Here is a 20,012-nt window from a genome sequence, read left to right as displayed (position 1 = left end):
AATAAATCTTAAAAAAAAAAAAAAAGAAGGAAATGGGAGCAAGTAACAACTCCAACCTTCCTCTCCTGCACTCTCCCAACGCACACCAGTCACATCCCTCTCTTCCACTCTCACAATATTCCAGAATGTTTCTACATTATGAAAAAGTTTTGCCAGATAAAACTGACTTCATTTTATTACTAACAAATACTAAAAACAGGGGGGAATACTTATATTTCCCAAGCCAGGACTATAATCAATAATTTATTTTAATAGCTGAAGAAAAAATAAAGAAAATAATCATGTAGATTCAGAAAACATGAAGGCAGTGCAGTGGAAAGGAAAGACCGCTGGAACTAACCCAAGAAATTCTAGGGTTGTGATCTTAGTTTTGAGCAGGGCCTGGGGCAAATCCTAAACTTTCTTGGGCTCATTTTCCCTAAGACAAGACAAGGAAGAATGATAGCACAGGGGAACTCTATAAAGTTCTTCTATCTGTATAGTTTTAGCCATTTAGTGGAAGAGCTTTCACATATGGGAGCTAAGGCAGTGTGACAGAAAATGCATAATAGGTGGACTCAGCTAACTTGAGTTTGAATCTTGCCTCCGCCCTTCCTCAGTCTTATTTCCCTATGTGTATGACAACAGCATCTGCCTTACCTACCTCACAGAATTGTTATATAGATCAAATAAGGAAATATAAATAATGTGTGAAAGTGTTAATCATAAACATTAGACCTCATTTTTTTATTTAGTTCTGCATCTTGCACTAAGAAAGAAATTTTAGAAAAGGTAGGATGTGTTCTAGAGACTCCTTATTATCAGAGAAGATGTAATATTTATAATTTACAATTTAGGAGTGTCTGTTTCCTCAGCTATTGATTTGCTAAGAGTGTCACAGTTGGACAGTCCAGGTTCCTATGAACTCAGGTGTTACAGGAAAAATACATAAGATTTCAAAACCAATTATAAGTAGAGACTTTGGCTCAAAGTCAAATAGCTATGTTGGTTAGTGGTATGTTAGACATAGAAAGAAAGGGGGGGAGTAGAAAGATAGGAAAAGGAGAATTGGCTGTGCTGTAGAAAGAATCAACTTGACGTCTAGACTAACACTAAGATAAGGAATATGAGCAGAAAGGAGTTGAGGGCATTGGGAATCACCATTCTGATTCTATAAAGTGTGCTAGTTGGAACTGTATTATAGATGAAGGAAGTCCCGGTAGAAAAAATAAACTGGAAGGTCATCAGATGTAAAGAATAACATATTTGGAAAGCTTAGCCAGTAAAAATATTATGAAACTAGGCTACTAAATGTAAGGATCTCAACCTTTTTTACTCATAATTTGCTTTTATCATTACGCTATCTGAATTTTCACTGAGTAAATATGTAATGAATTTCAGATGGCTCTCCTCAAATTTCCAGAACACAAAAAGTTCATTTGTGAAGGCCTGGCACTTTTACTTGATATATATAAAATGAGAAAATATATATACACACATATATATATGTACACATTATATACACACATACATTATATAAATATATATAATCAAATATAAAATAAGGAGAATGATTCCTAAGATGCATACACTCAGTTTTATTGATTTATAATCATATTATCATATAGATTATGACCTTCATAAATAAAGATGGATCCAGGAAGGCATGCCTCTCTAAGAGATGTACGCCATGGAGCAAACCACAGCAAAGAGGTAAAAAAGACAGGACTGACACAAGACACAGCATCATTAGTGCAATGAAATTCAACTCCATTCATTAAATATGTACTGATAACCAACTAAAACCTATGATTAGAGAGAGATCAAAATATAAATTAATTATTTTGGTAAAATAAATCCAAATATATATTTTTTAAAGATTTTATTTATTTATTTGAGACAGAGAGAATGAGAGACAGAGAGCATGAGAGGGAGGAGGGTCAGAGGGAGAAGCAGACTCCCCGCCGAGCAGGGAGCCCGATGCGGGACTAGATCCCGGGACTCCAGGATCATGACCTGAGCCGAAGGCAGTCGCCTAACTAACTGAGCCACCCAGGCGCCCCCAAATATATTTCTAATCATTTCAAATGGTGTAAGCTTGCCAATTCTCCTTGTACTAAAGATTCTCATCTAGTTTTTGGACCAATCTTTGCTCCAAAAGTCCAAGGCTGGGGAACCAAGTAACAATAGCACATGAGTCCTAACAACAGCTGAAGCAAGACACTGGGGAATTAGCATTTACCATGGACTGGGGCTAAAAGAATTGTTAACAGAGGACCTAGAGAAATCTTCTTTTACATCTTGTTATACTTTCTTATTTCTTTTGTAGGATTACCTCACTTTAACCTAGGACTAACATAAGATTTATTTTTTTTTTTAAAGATTTTTTTCTTTATTTATTTGAGAGAGAGAGTGAGAGAAAGAGAGAGCACAAGACGGGGGAGCGGGAGAGGGAGAAGCAGACTCCCTGCTGAGCAGGGAGCCCAATGCGGGACTCGATCCCGGGACTCCAGGATCATGACCTGAGCTGAAGGCAGTCGCTTAACCAACTGAGCCACCCAGGCGCCCAAGATCATTTCTAAGTATATGTTTCACTGTATTGATATACCTGAATATTGTATATATGCATATTAACAAATTCACTATCTCATTTTTTAAAGGTTTTATTTATTTAATTTATTTTTTTAAAAGATTTTATTTATTTATTTGACAGAGACAGAGATAGCGAGAGCAGGAACACAAGCAGAGGGAGTGAGAGAGGGAGAAGCAGGCTTCCTGCTGAGCAGGGAGCCCGATGTGGGACTCGATCCCAGGACCCTGGGATCATGACCTGAGCCAAAGGCAGATGCTTAATGACTGAGCCACCAAGGCACCCCTAAAGGTTTTATTTTTAAATAATCTCTACACCCAACATGGGGCTCAAATTCACAATCCTGAGGTCAAGAGTCACATGCTCTACCAACGGAGCCAGCCAAGCACCCCAACCATCTCATTGTTTAAATTAGATTTTTAAAATGCTAAATTTAAATGATATGTGTACATTGTACTATAGAATAATTTTTCCTTTTCTTGTACTGAAATAAGAAAGGTAATTTATGTTACCCCAAATCAAAATAAAAACTAAAAATTAAGTTAATTTTCATAGAGACTAACACTGCAGATCAGGATTTATATTACAAAGACAAAAATCACATAATGTTTCAAATTAATATATCTGTCTTTCTCTAATGCTCCTGCTTCACCTGCAGCACATCAGACAAGGTAATAATTTATGATAATCATATGAAAATATACAATTAATATTCATCACCTCTCATTCCTCATCACTTTAGATGATCAGTAATGCAGAGTGAAAATGCTGTCAGATTTCTAATTGCTTTGTAATGGGCTTGAAACAGGGAAATCATTAAAGGCAAACAATCTGTCATTTGTCTGTTACTTTATCTATCACACAAAAAAACTCATTAAAGAAATTGCTAATGAACTACAAAAGACTATACTCATGGTGCTTCTACAGTAGATTAACAAGTATTACTATGAATTGCTTAAAATATTTTAAAAATATGATATTTTTTGGAAATTTATCAGAAAACATCTTCAGTATATTTTTTAAGCCGTATGGTTTCATTATTTTGGCATCTAATCCATCATTGCAGAAGTCCCTTTAGCATGTAAGATTTGTTTTTCATCAGTCTCTAAATAATTCAACTGAAAGTTTTCAAGAAAAGGCTGAAATGCTAAATGTGTTTATCACTAGTAAATTGACACAAGTAAAAAAATAGTACTATAATAACAACCCTAATGCTAGGTAAAGAATATATTTCAAAATTTGATTTTTACTCTCATAATTCCATGGATTTTGAACTGTTGAAGTTGCAATGTTTCATTTATCTTAATGCTATCATTATACAAAAATTATATCCAACTATTAAAATTGACCATAATATTATTAACCTCTGCATAACATTAACTAATTTGAAATTTTGAAGATATTAACCAATACTAAAATGTTTCATAATATTACATCAAATAATTTTGGAGGGGAAAACAAACCATTTCTTTAAATGATCACATCCAATTTTATATGTCTTTATCAGTGCTACCTTTCTATATAGTATTAAAAAAATCTGTAGGGCCACCTGGGTTGCTCAGTCACTTAAATGTCTGCCTTCAGCTCAGGTCATGTTCCCAGGGTCCTGGGATCGAGCCCCGCATCGGGCTCCCTGCTCAGCAGGGAGCCTGCTTCTCCCTCTGCCTACTGCTCCCCCTGCTTGTGCTCTCTCTCTCTCTCTGACAAATAAATAAATAAAATCTTTAAAAAAATAAAAATAAGTAAATTAAAAAATCTACAATAATGACACTAATCTAGTTTTAAAAACAAAGAGGTACATAAACAAAAAACCTAGTAATGTTTTGTTGGGTATACAGTCCAGTTGCATTTTATTTTTGAAAAAAATATGAGAGTGATCATGTTTTTCATTATGCTATTGATGAACTGAATCATGAATTTATTTCCTACAACAAAACATAAGAATCTTAGTAATAAAGTCAAACTTTTAAAAACTATGTAGATCTATTCATATCTATTGGAATATACCCAAATTTAAAAACCTAAATGCAATGGCATGTTCAGATGGATGCCATGGTTGAATATAGGAGTTAATTCCAAGCTAACTTCAAAAGGTTCCATAACACTCTGGAAACATCTTCATTATACTCTCTAATTGACTTAAACAGACTTCATATCAACTGTTTAACACATTTTAACCGACAAATTAACACCCCTTGATCATTCAGATTAACCTTTCTTCTGTGAGTCAATTACATGACTAAAATAAACTTAAAAAAATTCAGTTAAAAAAAATTAAAATGGAGAAGGAAGAATGCTTTAAAAAAAGGATATAGGGGCGCCTGAGTGGCTCAGTCGTTAAGCGTCTGCCTTCAGCTCAGGTCATGATCCCAGGGTCCTGGGAGGCTCAGGTCATGATACCGGGGTCCTGGGACAGAGCCCCAGGACCGGCTCCCTGCTCAGTGGGGAGTCTGCTTCTCCCTCTGCCCCTCCCCCCTTCATGCTCACACACTCTCTCTCTGTCAAATAAGTATATAAAATAAAATTTAAAAAGCTTTAAAAAGAAGAATGGGGAAATATGTTTGGTATTTATTACGATTACTAAAGAGAAACAGAAAATGTATTATTGACAGTATCTTTAATAGGTTCATGGAAAGATGAAAACATCAGAGAAGAAGGTAGTAAGACAGGAACAAAAATTCTGGGTAAGATAAAGACCTCTAAAAGGTCTGAAACAAGGTTGAAAGAACACTGACATAACTAAAGTTAAAAAACAAGAAAAACACAGCAACAGGTGTGGTGTCAGCAAAAGTATTTACCTCTTTGTCTCTCCTGCTCAGTACACTGCCTTGCTCAAATTCATGAATTTTCACTGATGGTTACCACTGAAAAGACAAGAGAGAGAAGAGATCAAGTGAAGACAACGAGTAAGGGGGAAAACACAAAAATAAAAAACCATTTCTATTTTTTTTGAAGATTTTATTTATTTATTTGAGAGAGAGAGCAGGAGCAGTGGGGAGGGGCAGAGGGAGACATCCCACCGGACACAGGGCTCCTTCCCAGGACTCCGGGATCATGACCTGAGCCAGGGGCAGACAGATGCTTAACCGACTGAGCCACCCAGGCGTCCCTGAAAAATCATTTCTAAAAGAGGTGGGATTGGGGCATCTGGGCGCCTCAGTCATTAAGCGTCTGCCTTCGGCTCATGTCACGATCCTGGGGTCCTGGGGTGGAACCTGGCATCGGGCTCCCTGCTCGGCGGGAGGCCTGCTTCTCCCTCTCCCGCTCCCTCTGCTTGTGTTCCCTCTCACTGTGTCTCTCTCTGTCAGATAAATAAACAAAATCTTTAAAAAAAAATTAAAAAGGTGGTATTGTTCAATAGGGCTGATTCTCAATACCATCTAAAGCTTTATGACAGTATGCCAAAAAAAGAAAAGTTTCTCTAATTCTATTCATCTCTCCCTTCCATTAAAACTTAATACTTCAATATTTAAAACTTAATACTTCAATATTTAAAACTTAATACTTCCATACATCTCTCTGTATTAGCCCCATTTTGAGGAAAGATTTCAGTCGTTCAGGAAATCTACCTTCTTCTATCACCTAAATTAGTAACTGTCACAGCACCTGCATTTCCTCTGGCGTAGCACTTCCTACAGTTACTTTAGTTGCTTCTTTAATTGTCTATTTACCCAGATAAACTCTAAGCTTTTACAAGGGCTACAGCCAACTGTCTTGTGTCTCTTGTAACAAAGTGTGGGACACATAGTAGACACTCAATAAGTGGTTTGTAGATTGAATGAATAAGTGAGTGAAGGTTCTATCTGTACTCTGTGTGTATATGCGTGTGTTTATCTCATCAGTAGCTTATTCTTTTTTTTTTAAAGATTTTATTTATTTGACAGAGAGAGACAGCGAGAGAGGGAACACAAGCAGGGGGAGTGGGAGAGGGAGAAACAGGCTTCCCACTGAGCAGGGAGCCGGATGTGGGGCTCGATCCCAAGACCCTGGGATCATGACCTGAGCCAAAGGCAGACGCTTAATGACTGAGCCACCCAGATGCCCCTCATCAGTAGCTAATTCTTGATGGTTTTCCTATCTTCCCAGTAGATTTTAAGTTGCTGTAGGGGCAACCATCTAATTTCAGAACATAACCATAAAGTTTTGTGGTACTTAAAAATAAATACAGCTTAGTTCACTGATATGAAAATCCTAAAAACTCAGAGATAAATAAGATCAAGGAAATTAAAGAAGAGTTGGTAATGAAACCAGTAGAAAGAGCCAAGTAAATATAAATATAATCCTAAGATAAAAATAGCAGAACTACACTGTATATATTGCAAATATTAACCATCAATAAGAAGCACAATTTACTAATATGATCTCAAATTAAGAATTTATTAATGTGTGGTAGACATTAGTTAATGGGCAGACAAATATTAAAGTAATAAATTGAGTAAAAATTGATTTTTGCCATCACTACAACCAAGCGTCTTAAACCCCTGCTATATCTATACTATAAGCCATACTTACATCTACATCTATACCTACATTTAACTCTACTTGATCAATCATCTTGATTATTTTTTGGCCAATCATCTTGAAATTAAATATTTAATGTATGCCTATCCTGTTTATGTTAAATGTTGATGACACGAGAATTAAGAGGTTTTTGCCCATGCTTTTAATTTATCCACAAACTATATAGTTCAACAAACATTTGGGTTTGGGGGTCATTTTTCCAACTCAATAGTTTGTAGCTTTCATTTGCTCTGTTTGGAAATTCCTAAAATATAGCTATGAATTCTTAATGTTCTAATAGTCAAAACTCAGGAACAAGTATTTCACTATTAATAATAATAACAACAAAAGCTAACCTTTCCTGAGTATTTACTACTTTCAGGCATTATTATCTCATTGAATCCTCACAACAAACCTAGAGGGAGATACTATTATTATTCCTTTTTTACAGAGAAATAAACCAAGGCACAGAGATTAGTTAAGTTAAAATGTTCATATAACCAGTAAGAGACAGAGTCTGGATTCAAAACTATGCAGTCTGACCCTAGACTTCATGCTCTTTTTTTTTTTTTTTTTTTTAAGTAGGCTCCATGACCAGTGTGGAGCCCAACGCAGGGCCCAAACTCACAACCCTGAGATCAAAACCTGAGCTGAGATCAAGAGTCAGATGCTTAACTGACTGAGCCACCCAGGCACCCCTAGACTTTGTGCTCTTAACCATTATGCTAACACAGTTTCTATTTCTGCTATGTTAGTTTTACATAAAATGGGTAACTTACCTTCTTAAAATAAGAAAGTGAGAAACAAGCCTATTATAGATACACATCATTAGAACTTCAGAGATGTGGCACAATAGCTGGTGCTTAGTTTCTCTGAGAGGTGTCCCTGCCCTCACAGAGCTTATGGAGTTAGGGAATCAGAACATACATCCAAAATGTATGATAGTACCCTTGGGATAGGATGGGTACAAACGAGGAGGACATACAGGACTGGCTACAAAAGTTGAGAGGAGGAACTAATTTCTAAGGATTGAGTCAGCATAAAAGGCTTGATGGAAGAGATGGGTCTGAAAAGAGGAATAAAATTGGTAGGTGGAAGCAAAGAGCAAAAGTGGTGTAAGCAAGGAGAACTACCTGAGCAAAATTATGGATGAAGTACCAAGAAAAGATCCCATTGTTTAAATGTTTCATGTATGGAGGTAATAAGCGATGAGGCTTGAAAACTAAGGATAATATTTGGGAGGTAAGTGAATGCCAGGTTAAGGAATTAGGATTTTATCCTCTATTTTATTTATTTACTTATTTTTTGAAGTAAGCTTTACACCCAATGTGGGGCTTGAACTCACAACCCTGAGATCAAGAGTCATGTGCTTTACTGAATGAACCAGCTGGGCACCCCAAGATATTATCCTTTAGACCTGGCCTGTTCAATACAGCAGTCACTAGTTAGATGTGGCTAAGGAACACTTAAGATGTGGCAAGTCCAAATTGAGATGAGCTATACAGGTAAAATACACTGAATCTTTAGTATGAAAAAACAATGTAAAATGCCTCCTTAATAATTTCTACATTGATTATATTTTGAAATGCTCATACTCTGAATATACTGGGTTAAATAAAATGTATTATTAAAATTCATTTCACCTGTTTCTTTTTACTTTCCTAATGTGGCTACTGGGAAATTTAAAATCATATATGTGGTTTGTATTTGTGGCTTACATATATTTCTATTGGGCAATAATGCTCTAGAAAATGAAAAATGAAGACAAATGAGCAGGGATTCATGTAAAAAGTGTTTTAAGAAGTTTATTCTGGTATAAATAAATTCAGATTGTAAGACAACTGATTTGGTTTTTCAATAAGTCAATGGCAGGAAAAGAAAAAACAAAATCAAGATAGTAGTGAAGTGGGATTGCTACAGCTTAAAAAATACTAAAGAGACAGAACAATCAAATGCAACGTGTAGCCTTTGTTTGGATCATGATTCAAGCAAACGAACCATAAAAAGACATTTCTGAGACAACTAAGGAAATAGAGACTAGATACTGTCGATGAATTATTGATCATTTCAGTAGAATGACATTATGGAGATGAAAGAAAAAGTTGCAAACTAAAGTATGCTTTTACTGATGTGAGCTAAAGTATGTTGAGATGAAATGACTGAACACTTGGGAACTGCTGGGGGAAAAAGGGTGTACCTCTTACTATCTAAACCTAAATAAATACATACATACACACAGCACACACACACAAATATGAAAGTATGAATTGAGAAAATTGAGGTACTGTGATCAGACTTTTCAGAATCTGACTTAAAAAAGGGAATAAAAGAGAAAACACAATCAAAGTAATGTGCTCTTGCTGTAAAAAATGGATGATCTGAGCTTAACTATGAGGAAGGACTAAGCAGTGGAAAGGCGGGTATTTGAGGGCTAAAAAGTTCAAGGGGGTGTCATTCTGTATAGGAGGTATTCAGAACAACACTTAATTCTATCACACATTTCCTTAGGACCACACAGAAGGTATGAAGGTATGTTGGAACCAGGACTAAAATCAGATCCTCTGACTTGGCATAATGCTCTTTTGTGCCTAATTTTAAACATGACAAAATTCTATGGAGAGCCCAATTTATACCTTTTGCTTTAGATTTTCTTTCTTATGTCAGTTATTCTTTATACCATCATTAAATAATTGACCATATTAAAATATTTTATTTAATGTACTTAGGTTTATCTTGACTGCTTCTCAAACTGAGATTTGGTAGAAGAAAGGTAAAAAAGAAGGAAAGCAAATTTAAGCAGTAATAACAACATAGCTATTTTAACATCTCCAAGTGAAATTTAAATCATTCTGCCAAAACACAAGATGCAGTTTCACCTCTGGGAACAATGCAAGGAAGAGAGGTCAACGTGAGCCAAGTAGTAGAGAGAAGAGACAATAAAAGGGAACAACAGAAGGAAAGGGAGAGGCAAGAAGGAAAAAACTACCAAAAAACCTAACAGTGCCCATTTGTAGGGCCCAGCAACTGCCTCAAAGCAGAGCGGTTTATTCTTTTTCCGTAAGCTTGGAAAGATTGCCTGGCTTCCCTGGTAATATGCACACTTACTAAGAGTCCTGTTCTGCTGCTATACAATTAGCTATTTGGCCTTGATCCTTGGTTTGCTTCCTCATCTACCAAATGGGAGTATTAACACCTGCCTTACCGGTTTCACTGGATTGAAGTGAAAGTGAAGCAAGTTGGTAAGTATGAAAGGACTTTGAAAAGTTATCGGTTGCTAAGATCATCTACAAGAAATAATTAAGTTGAACATCTTTTCTAGAAAAAAACTATTAAAACTGAAAAAAAAAAACAAACCCAACCCACCTTCAATCGGTATAGGTTTTCTCTTAATTTTCGAATGCGAACATTCTCAGGGAAGTGTAAAGACGAGGGAGGAATTAGATCTCCTCATCCTTCACAGGCTCCTACCCCACCGCTCCCCTACCCTCCTCCCCAGCCCGAGAACTGTCACCAACCACCAAAGGACTGGGAGCAGGGTAGGGTAAGCGGAGGAAGCCCGGGGCGAAGAGGGGGGTGGTGCTCGCTGAGGGAGAGGAGAGACGCCACAGTCTCGGACTTGGGACTAGAGGGAGTTAGAATGAGGCGAAGGACACCTTTTTCCAAAGCTCGGGCACTTACTGCTTGTAACTCCTTGGAAGCGAAGACTGGTTACTATAGCGACCGCGTCCAGGAGGGCGGAGCGCCCCTTGCGTTCGGTGCCTCGGCCACAAGGGCTCGACTAGAAACGTGGTCACGTCCGGGCAATGACTTCCGGCGGAAGGAGAAGCCGGTTCCGGGTTTTGGCCGACTTCAGGCGAGGAGTGGGTGATGAGGACTCTAGGAGTTTGGTAAGTTCGATATCGAGTAAGGCCAGGAGAGGGTAGCCGTTTGTGGCTGGGCGGTACAGCCGAAATGAATACAGTGGGTTCCTAAGTCTCGATTTGAGAGCCCTAGCCGCACCCCCCCGCCCCCTCCCCCCCGCCGCGCCTTGAAGTTCACAGCTGTGGGAGGAGGTTGCTTGATTTCTGGGGCTCCTGGCGAGGTCTCTTCGGTAGTCTAGAGAGCTGGAGTATTCTCCTCTGAGCAGTTTCAGGAGCTCTTTCTTTGTAAACGCCAGTAACCGAGGGACTCATGTTGTCTACCTGCCCGAGCTGTTTCCCGTATTATTCTTTTAAGGTAATCTGGAAGAAATGTGAACTGGAAACACTAAGAGGGAGTGCTCCCAAATTCATTTTAATTCTTTGCTGTTTTGTTTTGCTTTCAACATTTTTTAAATTCTGTAAACATTTATTAAATTCCTCTATTGTGTTTAGTGAGTATTTACTATGTGCGGCTTTTACCACGAGACAAGCAGAAATACCTTCTAGGAGGGCATCCACCGCTCGCGTTCATTTTCGAATTGTTTTCTTAATGCTATTGTAATTCATTAATTTAAGGTACAAGCGTGTATCATGAAACGTGAAACAGATTTCCCATACTTGTCTGTATACTTACACATGAAATTGTTGGGGCGTTTTCAATGAAAATACATGCTTCATCAGGTTTGCGTTATAATCCTGATTTACTCAACTATTAAAGAACTTAGGAAACTACTTGCTTATTTCTTCGATCCTGCAAACTGTAATGAATTGTCATCAATATTTTTATTCAGCTGATCTGAGAAGGCCCACTTCTTGTTCAATGGATGATGGCAGTTGAGCAGATACCAAAGAAGGATTGGTACAGCATTCTGGGGGCAGACCCATCTGCAAGTGTGTCAGACCTAAAACAAAAGTATCAAAAACTCGTATTAATGGTAAGTCATTTCTTAAAGATTTAAATCATGGGGGGGTAAACAGGTTTTTTTATGTGACCTGAGATTTAGGTTTCTATAAAATGAATGGGAATATCAAAGCAGGAATTAGGATATTAATGTGATTAATTGAAAGTTTCAGTAATATTGTAAAAAAAATTTTGTTTTTAATTTGAGGTGGGAAAACATGGTGGTTTGGAGCAGGAGATCTTATTCATGCTGGTTGATTTAGAATCCTGATTCTACCACTAACTGTGGGAACTTGGGACAAATTACTTTCCCCTGTATGTGCCTCAGAGAGAATTAAATGAAATAGTCCAAGTAAAATGCTTAGAAGTATGTCATGTAATAAGCCGTGTTAGTATCCTGTAGCCACTAGCTACATGGTGTCTGTTGAGCACTTGAAATGTGGCTAGTCCAAAATGAAATTTATTATAAATGTAAAATGCATTTGAAGACTTAGTATAAAAAGAATATAAAATAATGTAAACTTTATGTTGATTACATCTTGAGGTAATAATATTTGGGTTTATTGTTATTTTGCATATTTTGTACATAATATACGCACATATATTTGCATATAGTATAATTATATTATCAAAATGGATTTAATCTGCTTTTTACTTTTTTAACAAAGCATATGGCTTACATTTATAGTTTGTGTTATGTTTTTATTGAATGGTGCCAATTTAAGCCATTTATACAGTTTTTCATGTGACTCCATTCTTTGGTGAAATGAGTTGTGGTATTTATATAGTATCTTTCTGAACTGTTTAATTTTTTTCAACCTATATTGTGATGTGTCTTAAGTCAATATCAGTAACTCTATAATGGTTTCCCGTTAACCCAGTTTACAAAAGGGGTAGAGGACCATTACTTATACAGCATTAGTTGTTTCTGTAGTTTTTGTCAAATAGATCTGAGATTTTGCCAAAACTATTAGTGTTTATTGTGAGAGATGTGGATGTTTTACCATCAGGAATGTATTAATATCCCTTCTTTAGGTAATAAGCTGACTAAACGATGTTAAGATTTCTTTTATCTCAGAATTTCTAGGATTTCTCTAGACTTGATTGAAATTTTTTTCCTACTACTGAATCATACTTGTGCCTCGTTTAAACTGAGAGATGAGGCTGGAGAAGTAGACTGGGTCTAGATCATGCAGGCCTTGTAGGCCACGTTGACCTTTAATTTGTCAAGGAGAAACAATTTACATTTATTTATTTATTTATTTATTTTTTAAAGATTTTATTTATTTATTTGAGACTGAGAATGAGAGACAGAGAGCATGAGAGGGAGGAGGGTCAGAGGGAGAAGCAGACTCCCTGCCGAGCAGGGAGCCCGATGCGGGACTCGATCCCGGGACTGCAGGATCATGACCTGAGCCGAAGGCAGTCGCTTAACCAACTGAGCCACCCAGGCACCCCAACAATTTACATTTAATATGGTAGCATCAGTCAAACACCAAAGTGAATCATTTTGCATACCCTTCTGTAACATATCAGAGAGTCCCATTTGCTCTAAATCTTCACCAACATTTGATGCTATTTGTCTCTTTTGTCTATGGGGAGTTTCTCAGTTTTGCCACCTTTAACATTTTGGACAGGATAATTCTTTGTTATGTGGGGCTGTCCTGTGCCTTGTAGGATGTTTAGCAACATTCTAGATGCCCGTAACAACTAAAAATGTCTCCTGGTGGTCAAAATTGTAAACCTCCCCATCCCATTGAGAACCACTGCACAATTCTGTATTTATAGTGATCTCTCAAGTGGTTTTATTTTGTATTTCTCTGATTAATGATTTTAAGCACTTTTAAATGTTATTTTTAGTCATTTGTATAATTATCTTTTCTGAAGTGTCTTTTTAAAAAATTAAGTACATTCTTGATCTTGTGTATACATTGTGTATATTTTCTCCTAGGTGTTTTTTGATAAGCAGAAGATTTTTGTTTTGATGAAATACAATTTATCACATTTGTTTTTTGATTACTGCTTTCTGTGTCTTTAAGAAGGTCATGAAAATACTGTTTTTTTTCTATAAGCTTATAGTTTGCTTTTACCTTTAGACCTCTGACTCTTTTGTGTACGGTGTGAGGGGAGAGGTCATGTTTTTTTTTCCCTCAGTATGAATATCCAACTGTTCACTTACTGCAGAGATTTTCTTCTCTGCATTATATTGTCAATGTCTTGGCAGTGAGGGTTTATTTCTAGATTCTATTTTGTTTGGTATATTTGTCTGTCCTTTTACTAATACCTCTGTCTTGATTACTATAGTTTTACAGTCTGTTTCAAAGTCATGTGAAGTTAAGTTCTTTAATTTTATCCTTCTTTTCAAGTTTATTTTGGTTATTTTAGTTTGCTTGCATTTCCACAGAAATTTAGAATCAGCTTCTAAGTTTCCATTTAAAGAAATGCTGCTTGAATTTTAATTGTGACTGTATTGAATATATATCCATTTGTCGGAATGGACATTTAACAATATTGTGTCTTCTAATCTATGAATATATTATGTCTCTGCATTACATAAATTATCTTTAATTTCTCTCAGAAATATTTTAGAACTTCCAGTATAGTACTACACTTCGTATTTATTTCTAGCTTTTGGTGTTTTTGGTTCTATTGTAAATGGTATTTTACAATACCGGGGAGGAACAGAGAGGAGAGAGAGAATCTCAAGCAGACTCCCTGCTGAGCGTGGAGCCTGTCCTCTTGTGGGGCTTGATCCCACGATCATGAGATCATGACTGATCCAAACAATCAAGTCAGGTGCTTAACCAACTTGGCAGTTTCTGTTTGTTCATTTGTTTCTAGATTCTGCATATAAGTGAAGTCATATAGTGAAGTTCCAGAGGGGAGGGGGTTGGGGGGATGGGTTAGCCTGGTGATGGGTATTAAAGAGGGCACGTTCTGCATGGAGCACTGGGTGTTATGCACAAACAATGAAGGGCATGCCCCTTCTGTAAGTGTAATAGACACTTATGGATGTAATTATTGACAGTGTTTGGGTTCAAATCAGTAATCTTCTTTTTTACCCCTTTGGATTTGTCCTGTCTGCTTTTTCCTCTGTTTTGCCTTTCTTACCATCTTTTGGGTAAATCAAGTATGCTTTATTATTCTGTGTTATTTCCTTTGTTGAATTTTCAATTATGCTTCTCTGTGTGTTTTTTAGTGATTTTTTCTAGAGATTAAATGTAATAAGTTGTCAAAGTTTACCTTCAAAAAAATGTCATTACTCCACAGTGTAAGAACATTACAACAGCACACTTCATTTACTATCCTCCTTCCCCTTTGTTTTTACTTTCAAAGATAAGATATGCTGTAAACTCTGGAGTATAATGCTATTTTAAATATTTCTACTCAGTATTCTTTTAAAGAGATTTATTGGTGTGTATTATGTATCATATTTTTTTAAATGATGTTTCTATGTGGTATTTCCTTTTTTCCATCTATGGAATTTTTTGCCTTCATTTTGGAAAGATTTTTTATTTCCACTGGCTGGAGAACTGTAGATTGACAAGAGTTTGTTGGTTTTTTTTTTTTCCTTTTAAAAGCTTGTTTTAGATTGTTTCTGATGAGAATTCAGCTATTAATTCATATCCTCGTTCCCTTCTTTTTAATGTATCTTTTTATCTCTGGTTACATTCAAGATTTTCTCTTTATCTTTTGGTTTTAGTGGTTTCTCTGTCATGTGCCTAAAATGTGGGGGTTTTTTGTGTTTATCTTTCCTAGGCTTAACTGAGTTTCTTGGATTTGCGGTTGATGCCTTTCTTTTGCTGCTTTTGGAATATTTTCAGCCATTATGTCTTCACATTTTTTTTCCTGCTCCATTCTTCCTCTCTTTTCCTTTTGGGATTCTAATTATTAATATCCCTTCTTTAGGTAATAAGCTGACTAAATGATGTTAAGATTTCTTTTATCTCAGAATTCTAATTACATATTAGATTGTACCACAGTTATTGATGCGCTATTCTTTTTTCCCCTAGTCTTTTTTTCTGTTTGTATTTCAGTTTGCATAATTTCACTGAACCTGTCTTCATTTCACTGTCTCTACTGTGTCCATCTGCTGATAAACTCATTAAAGAAATTCTTAATCTCTGTTACCTAATTTTCATATCTGGCATTTCTCCTGTCTCCTTTTTTTGTATGGTTTTCCTATGTCTTCCATCTTTTCACACATATTATGTACCACTTCCACCAGCTCATCTAATATACTTAACTGTAGTTATTTTATTATTTTTTTTAACTAGTTATTTTAAAGTCCTTGTCTGATAAGTCTAACATCTAACGCAGAGATGGTCTATATCCTTTCTTGATGGTGGACCACATTTTCTTGGTTCTTTGCATTGTCTTACCATTTTTTATTGAATGACAAAAATTGTTTGTAAATGAAAAGTAGACATAGAAGTAAATACTATCTGTACTCCTAGGCATGGGCATGCCCCTTCTGTAAGGCAGCTTGTGTGGTGCACAAGTTAAGTCAGTCTAGCCTGTAATTGAGCTGAGTTCTGGTTGTCGTTGCTTTAGTGATTCATTTCACCACAGGCTTCAGATGATTTGAGCAGGATCAGCACCATCCCTTTAGCAGAGCTTGAGTCCCGTCAGGATTTGTCTCAGCTTTCCTGTCCTGTCTGTGGACTTCAGCAGACCCCCTGCATGTGAAGAATGGTGTCTCTCAGTCTCTTCCAGTTTTCCTGTCTCTCTTTTAGTTATGGATGACTGTTGCCTGGTATTTAGCGTGAAGTCTGTATTCCTTGGAGGGTTTCTCTCCGTTCTCCAGGACTGCTCTCTAACTTCAGTGGGCCACTCGTGCCAGTGCCTCATGAGGTGACTCTTGGCTCTCCCGCCCTATCTCTGTTCTTTCTTGTGAGCACTTGGCAAACGCCTGTGGGATAGAATTGGTGGGCGGGTACAGTCTATACCTTTGGGTGCCCGGGAACTCTAAATTGTCATGCCAGTCTGTAGTCGGCCTTTAAAATTGATTAAAAGTTTGTTTTCTTATCTATGTCTGTGATGGCTTCCTACTCCTGCTGCTGTGCCAAAGATAAAACCAGTGATGGGTTTCTTCTCTTCTGGGGAGGGTCTTTTCGCTTTGAATTTGGATTCATTGGGTTTCTTTGAATTCTCAGTTCCCTATTTTAAAAACAAAACAAAACAAAAAAAACTGAGTCTGTGGGGTATCTGGCTGGTTCTCCTGGATTATTCCTATCAGCATTAAAACGTACCATTATTTCTCCCATCTTTGAAAAAACAAAACCTTTTTCTCAACCCATTTCTGCCACTTGTTGCCCCAAGTCAGTGTTCTTTGTAGCAGAAACAGCATTTCAAAATGTTGTTTCTACTTCCTTTCTTCAGTTTCTCTCTTCCCAGCTCTTTTAAACCTACTCTGGTGAGGCTTCGCTCCCACCACTACTGAAACTGCTCTTATCAAGATTGCCAGTGATACCTTTAAGGGGAAAAAACACAGCCCTGTGTTTTTCCTTTACCCGCACACAATTCTTCTGTCACCAGATGTGTGGATTTTCCACACATCAAGCAATTTCCTGCAACACCAGCAGGATTTCCCATTATTCTCTTCAATTCTGACATTACCTGGAGATAGAATCAGATATACCACAAAGTTAAGGGCTTACTCCCCCAAGACTGCCCTCACTCGAGATGCCAATCACAAATCCCAGGTTGTTTTTTTTTTTTAAAGATTTTATTTATTTATTTGAGAGAGAGAGAGAATGAGAGACAGAGCACGAGAGGGAAGAGGATCAGAGGGAGAAGCAGACCCCCCGCCGAGCAGGGAGCCTGACGTGGGACTCGATCCCGGGACTCCAGGATCATGACCTGAGCTGAAGGCAGTCGCTTAACCAACTGAGCCACCCAGGCGCCCAAATCCCAGGTTGTTACATGTACTTCTGACTGACAGAACTTCTGACTGAACCCCTTATAAATTAGAGTTCCCAGACATCTTCCTTGAGTTTGATAATTTGCTAGAATGGCTCACGGAACTCAGGGAAATAATTATGTTTACCGGTTTATTGTATAATAAAGGATATGATAAAGGATACAGACGAACAATCAGATGAAGTGGTACATAGTACAGGAGCTTGTGTCCTAGTGGAGTTGGGGTATGCTACCCTCCCGGCCTGTAGGTGTGTGTTTACCAGTTCAGGTACTTTCTGAACCCTGTGCTGCTATTAGGAATTTTATGTAGGCTTCATCAGGTTGGCATGATTGATTATTACTCCATTTCCACTCCTTTTCCCTTCTCTGGAGAGTGGAGGGTGGGCCAAGCTTCAAGTTATGGCACAGGCTTTCTGGTGAGCAGCCCCCATCCAGGAGGCCACCAGGAGTCACCCTATTAGAACAAAGACACTCCAATCACCTAGAGGATTCCAAAGGATTTAAGAATTCAATGCCAGAAACTGGAGGCAGAGACTTGTGTATATATTTTCTATTATTTCACAGTATCCATGTTGCTAAAACCAGTGGTCAGTACTTGGTCTTTGATTTATTACTGAGATGACCATTTATCCTGCTTTTCCCAGAGTAGTTGTGGTTTATGCTTGTTGTCCTGGCATAAATAATAGCTCCCTTTTTTATTTTTTGAAGTGTCAAAGTTTAGATTGTAAATTTATTTTAAAGAGATTTTTTTTGTAGGTGTATATAGTTGTGTAAATTATTACCACAATTAAAATATGGAACATTTCCATAATGTTAAAAAGTTTCCTTGTGCCTTTTGATCCCCTGATGCCTACAGTTTTTACCAGCTGGGCAGATGATTCTGGTGCAGAGGGGGGTGTGGGACCACTGTACTGTGTTAAAGTGTCTACAAATGTGAGGAACAGAAGTCCCAGAGAAGGAGAGTTAAAGTGAGAAAAGGAGGAAAAAAAAAAAAAAGACACTTAAAAGGAAGAATGATTGGCCCAACTGTCTCCAGATAAGCTTTGCTGTACTGGCTCCTTACGGAGAGATGGAATGTGGAGGAGAGAACTTTCCAGACCAAACTCAGTTTTAAAAAAAGAAAAAAACAAAATTTCTCCTCCTAACTTGGTTTCCTTCTAAGCTACATAGAGCTGAAGGCTTCTGAGCAAAGTTGATGTGGATGACTGGGTAAATTGCTTTGGGCTAGAGAGGTCGGGCTACTAGGTACTTTTGGTAAGCTGTGGAAGAAGCTTTGGAAAGGGGGAAAAACACTGTGGCTGGGCATTCCAAGGATGGGACCCTCTTCCTACAGGTATACACCACTTTGTTAAGTGATAAATTTGAACTGTCAACCTTACTTATATAACAGCAGCATTTGACACAATTTATCACATATTCTTCTTTGATATATTTTCTTCACTTGTCTTCTAGGACATGATATTTTCCTAGCTTACCTCCTACTAAACTATCTCTGGTAAGTAGGAGGTACTCAAAATAATATTTGTTCAATGAGTGAACTGTGTGAATGTAGTCATCTTTATATTTTAATTCCTCCATTGATTTTGTATTTGTAATTTCTAGCAACTCTACTGAATTTCCGTGTGTGTGTGTGTGTGTGTGTGTGGCCTCCTGTTATTGTTTTACAAATAAGATATCTTTCTAAGGTTAATAAAGTTCTTTTTTTAAAGTTTTCTTCTTTTTCTTCGAGTTTTTTTTTTTTAAGATTTTATTTATTTATTTGACAGAGAGAGACACAGTGAGAGAGGGAACACAAGCAGGGGGAGTGGGAGAGGGAGAAGCAGGCTTCCCGATGAGCAGGGAGCCCGATGCGGGGCTCGATCCCAGGACCCTGGGATCATGACCTGAGCTGAAGGCAGACGCTTAACGACTGAGCCACCCAGGTGCCCCAGACATGATGTGTTTTTTTTTTTTTTTTTTTAAGATTTTATTTATTTATTTGACAGAGAAAGACACAGAGAGAGAGGAAACACAAGCAGGGGGAGTGGGAGAGGGAGAAGCAGGCTTTCCGCTGAGCAGGGAGCCCGATGCAGGGCTCGATCCTAGGACCCTGGGATCATGACTTGAGCCAAAGGCAGACGCTTAATGACTGAGCCACCCAGGCGCCCCTCTTCGAGTTTTTGTTTTTGTCTCTTTTGTTTTTGTTATAGAGGTTCTTTTCTCTATATTTGGTGATCATTGG

At 37.5% G+C, this 20,012-nt stretch overlaps 2 protein-coding genes across 8 annotated transcripts in view; one reads left to right on the top strand and one right to left on the bottom strand.

Annotated features, from left to right (window-relative positions):
• LOC123857272 (doublecortin domain-containing protein 1-like) overlaps positions 1–10,862 on the bottom strand; it is a 98,861-nt gene extending 87,999 nt beyond the window's left edge. The window contains exons 1-2 of the mRNA XM_045893981.3: positions 10,748–10,862; positions 5,368–5,433 (exon numbers count right to left, since the gene is read on the bottom strand). The gene's annotated coding sequence lies outside the window, so the exon portion shown is untranslated. The remainder of the gene's footprint in view (positions 1–5,367; positions 5,434–10,747) is intronic.
• The window catches only part of DNAJC24 (DnaJ heat shock protein family (Hsp40) member C24), a 69,832-nt gene continuing 60,622 nt past the window's right edge, over positions 10,803–20,012 (top strand). For 3 of the 7 annotated variants that reach the window (XR_010406916.1, XM_064576719.1, XM_045893979.3), the window contains exons 1-2: positions 10,804–10,956; positions 11,760–11,903. Coding sequence is in view for 6 of the 7 variants with exons in the window: in XM_064576719.1 (XP_064432789.1) it covers positions 11,793–11,903 (111 nt within the window). In the remaining variant the exon portion in view is untranslated. Of the gene's footprint in view, positions 10,957–11,121; positions 11,285–11,759; positions 11,904–20,012 lie in introns of those variants that run through there. The other 4 variants (XM_064576718.1, XM_064576717.1, XM_045893978.3 and 1 more) reach the window with 3 other exon arrangements.

Source organism: Mirounga angustirostris, unplaced genomic scaffold (assembly GCF_029215605.1).
Source record: "Mirounga angustirostris isolate CCGP_5_RB_7025 unplaced genomic scaffold, mMirAng1.0.hap1 SCAF_13, whole genome shotgun sequence".
Lineage (NCBI taxonomy): Eukaryota > Metazoa > Chordata > Mammalia > Carnivora > Phocidae > Mirounga > Mirounga angustirostris.
The sequence above is the reverse complement of the archived record's forward strand: the minus strand, read 5'-3'. Positions and strand labels throughout refer to the sequence as shown.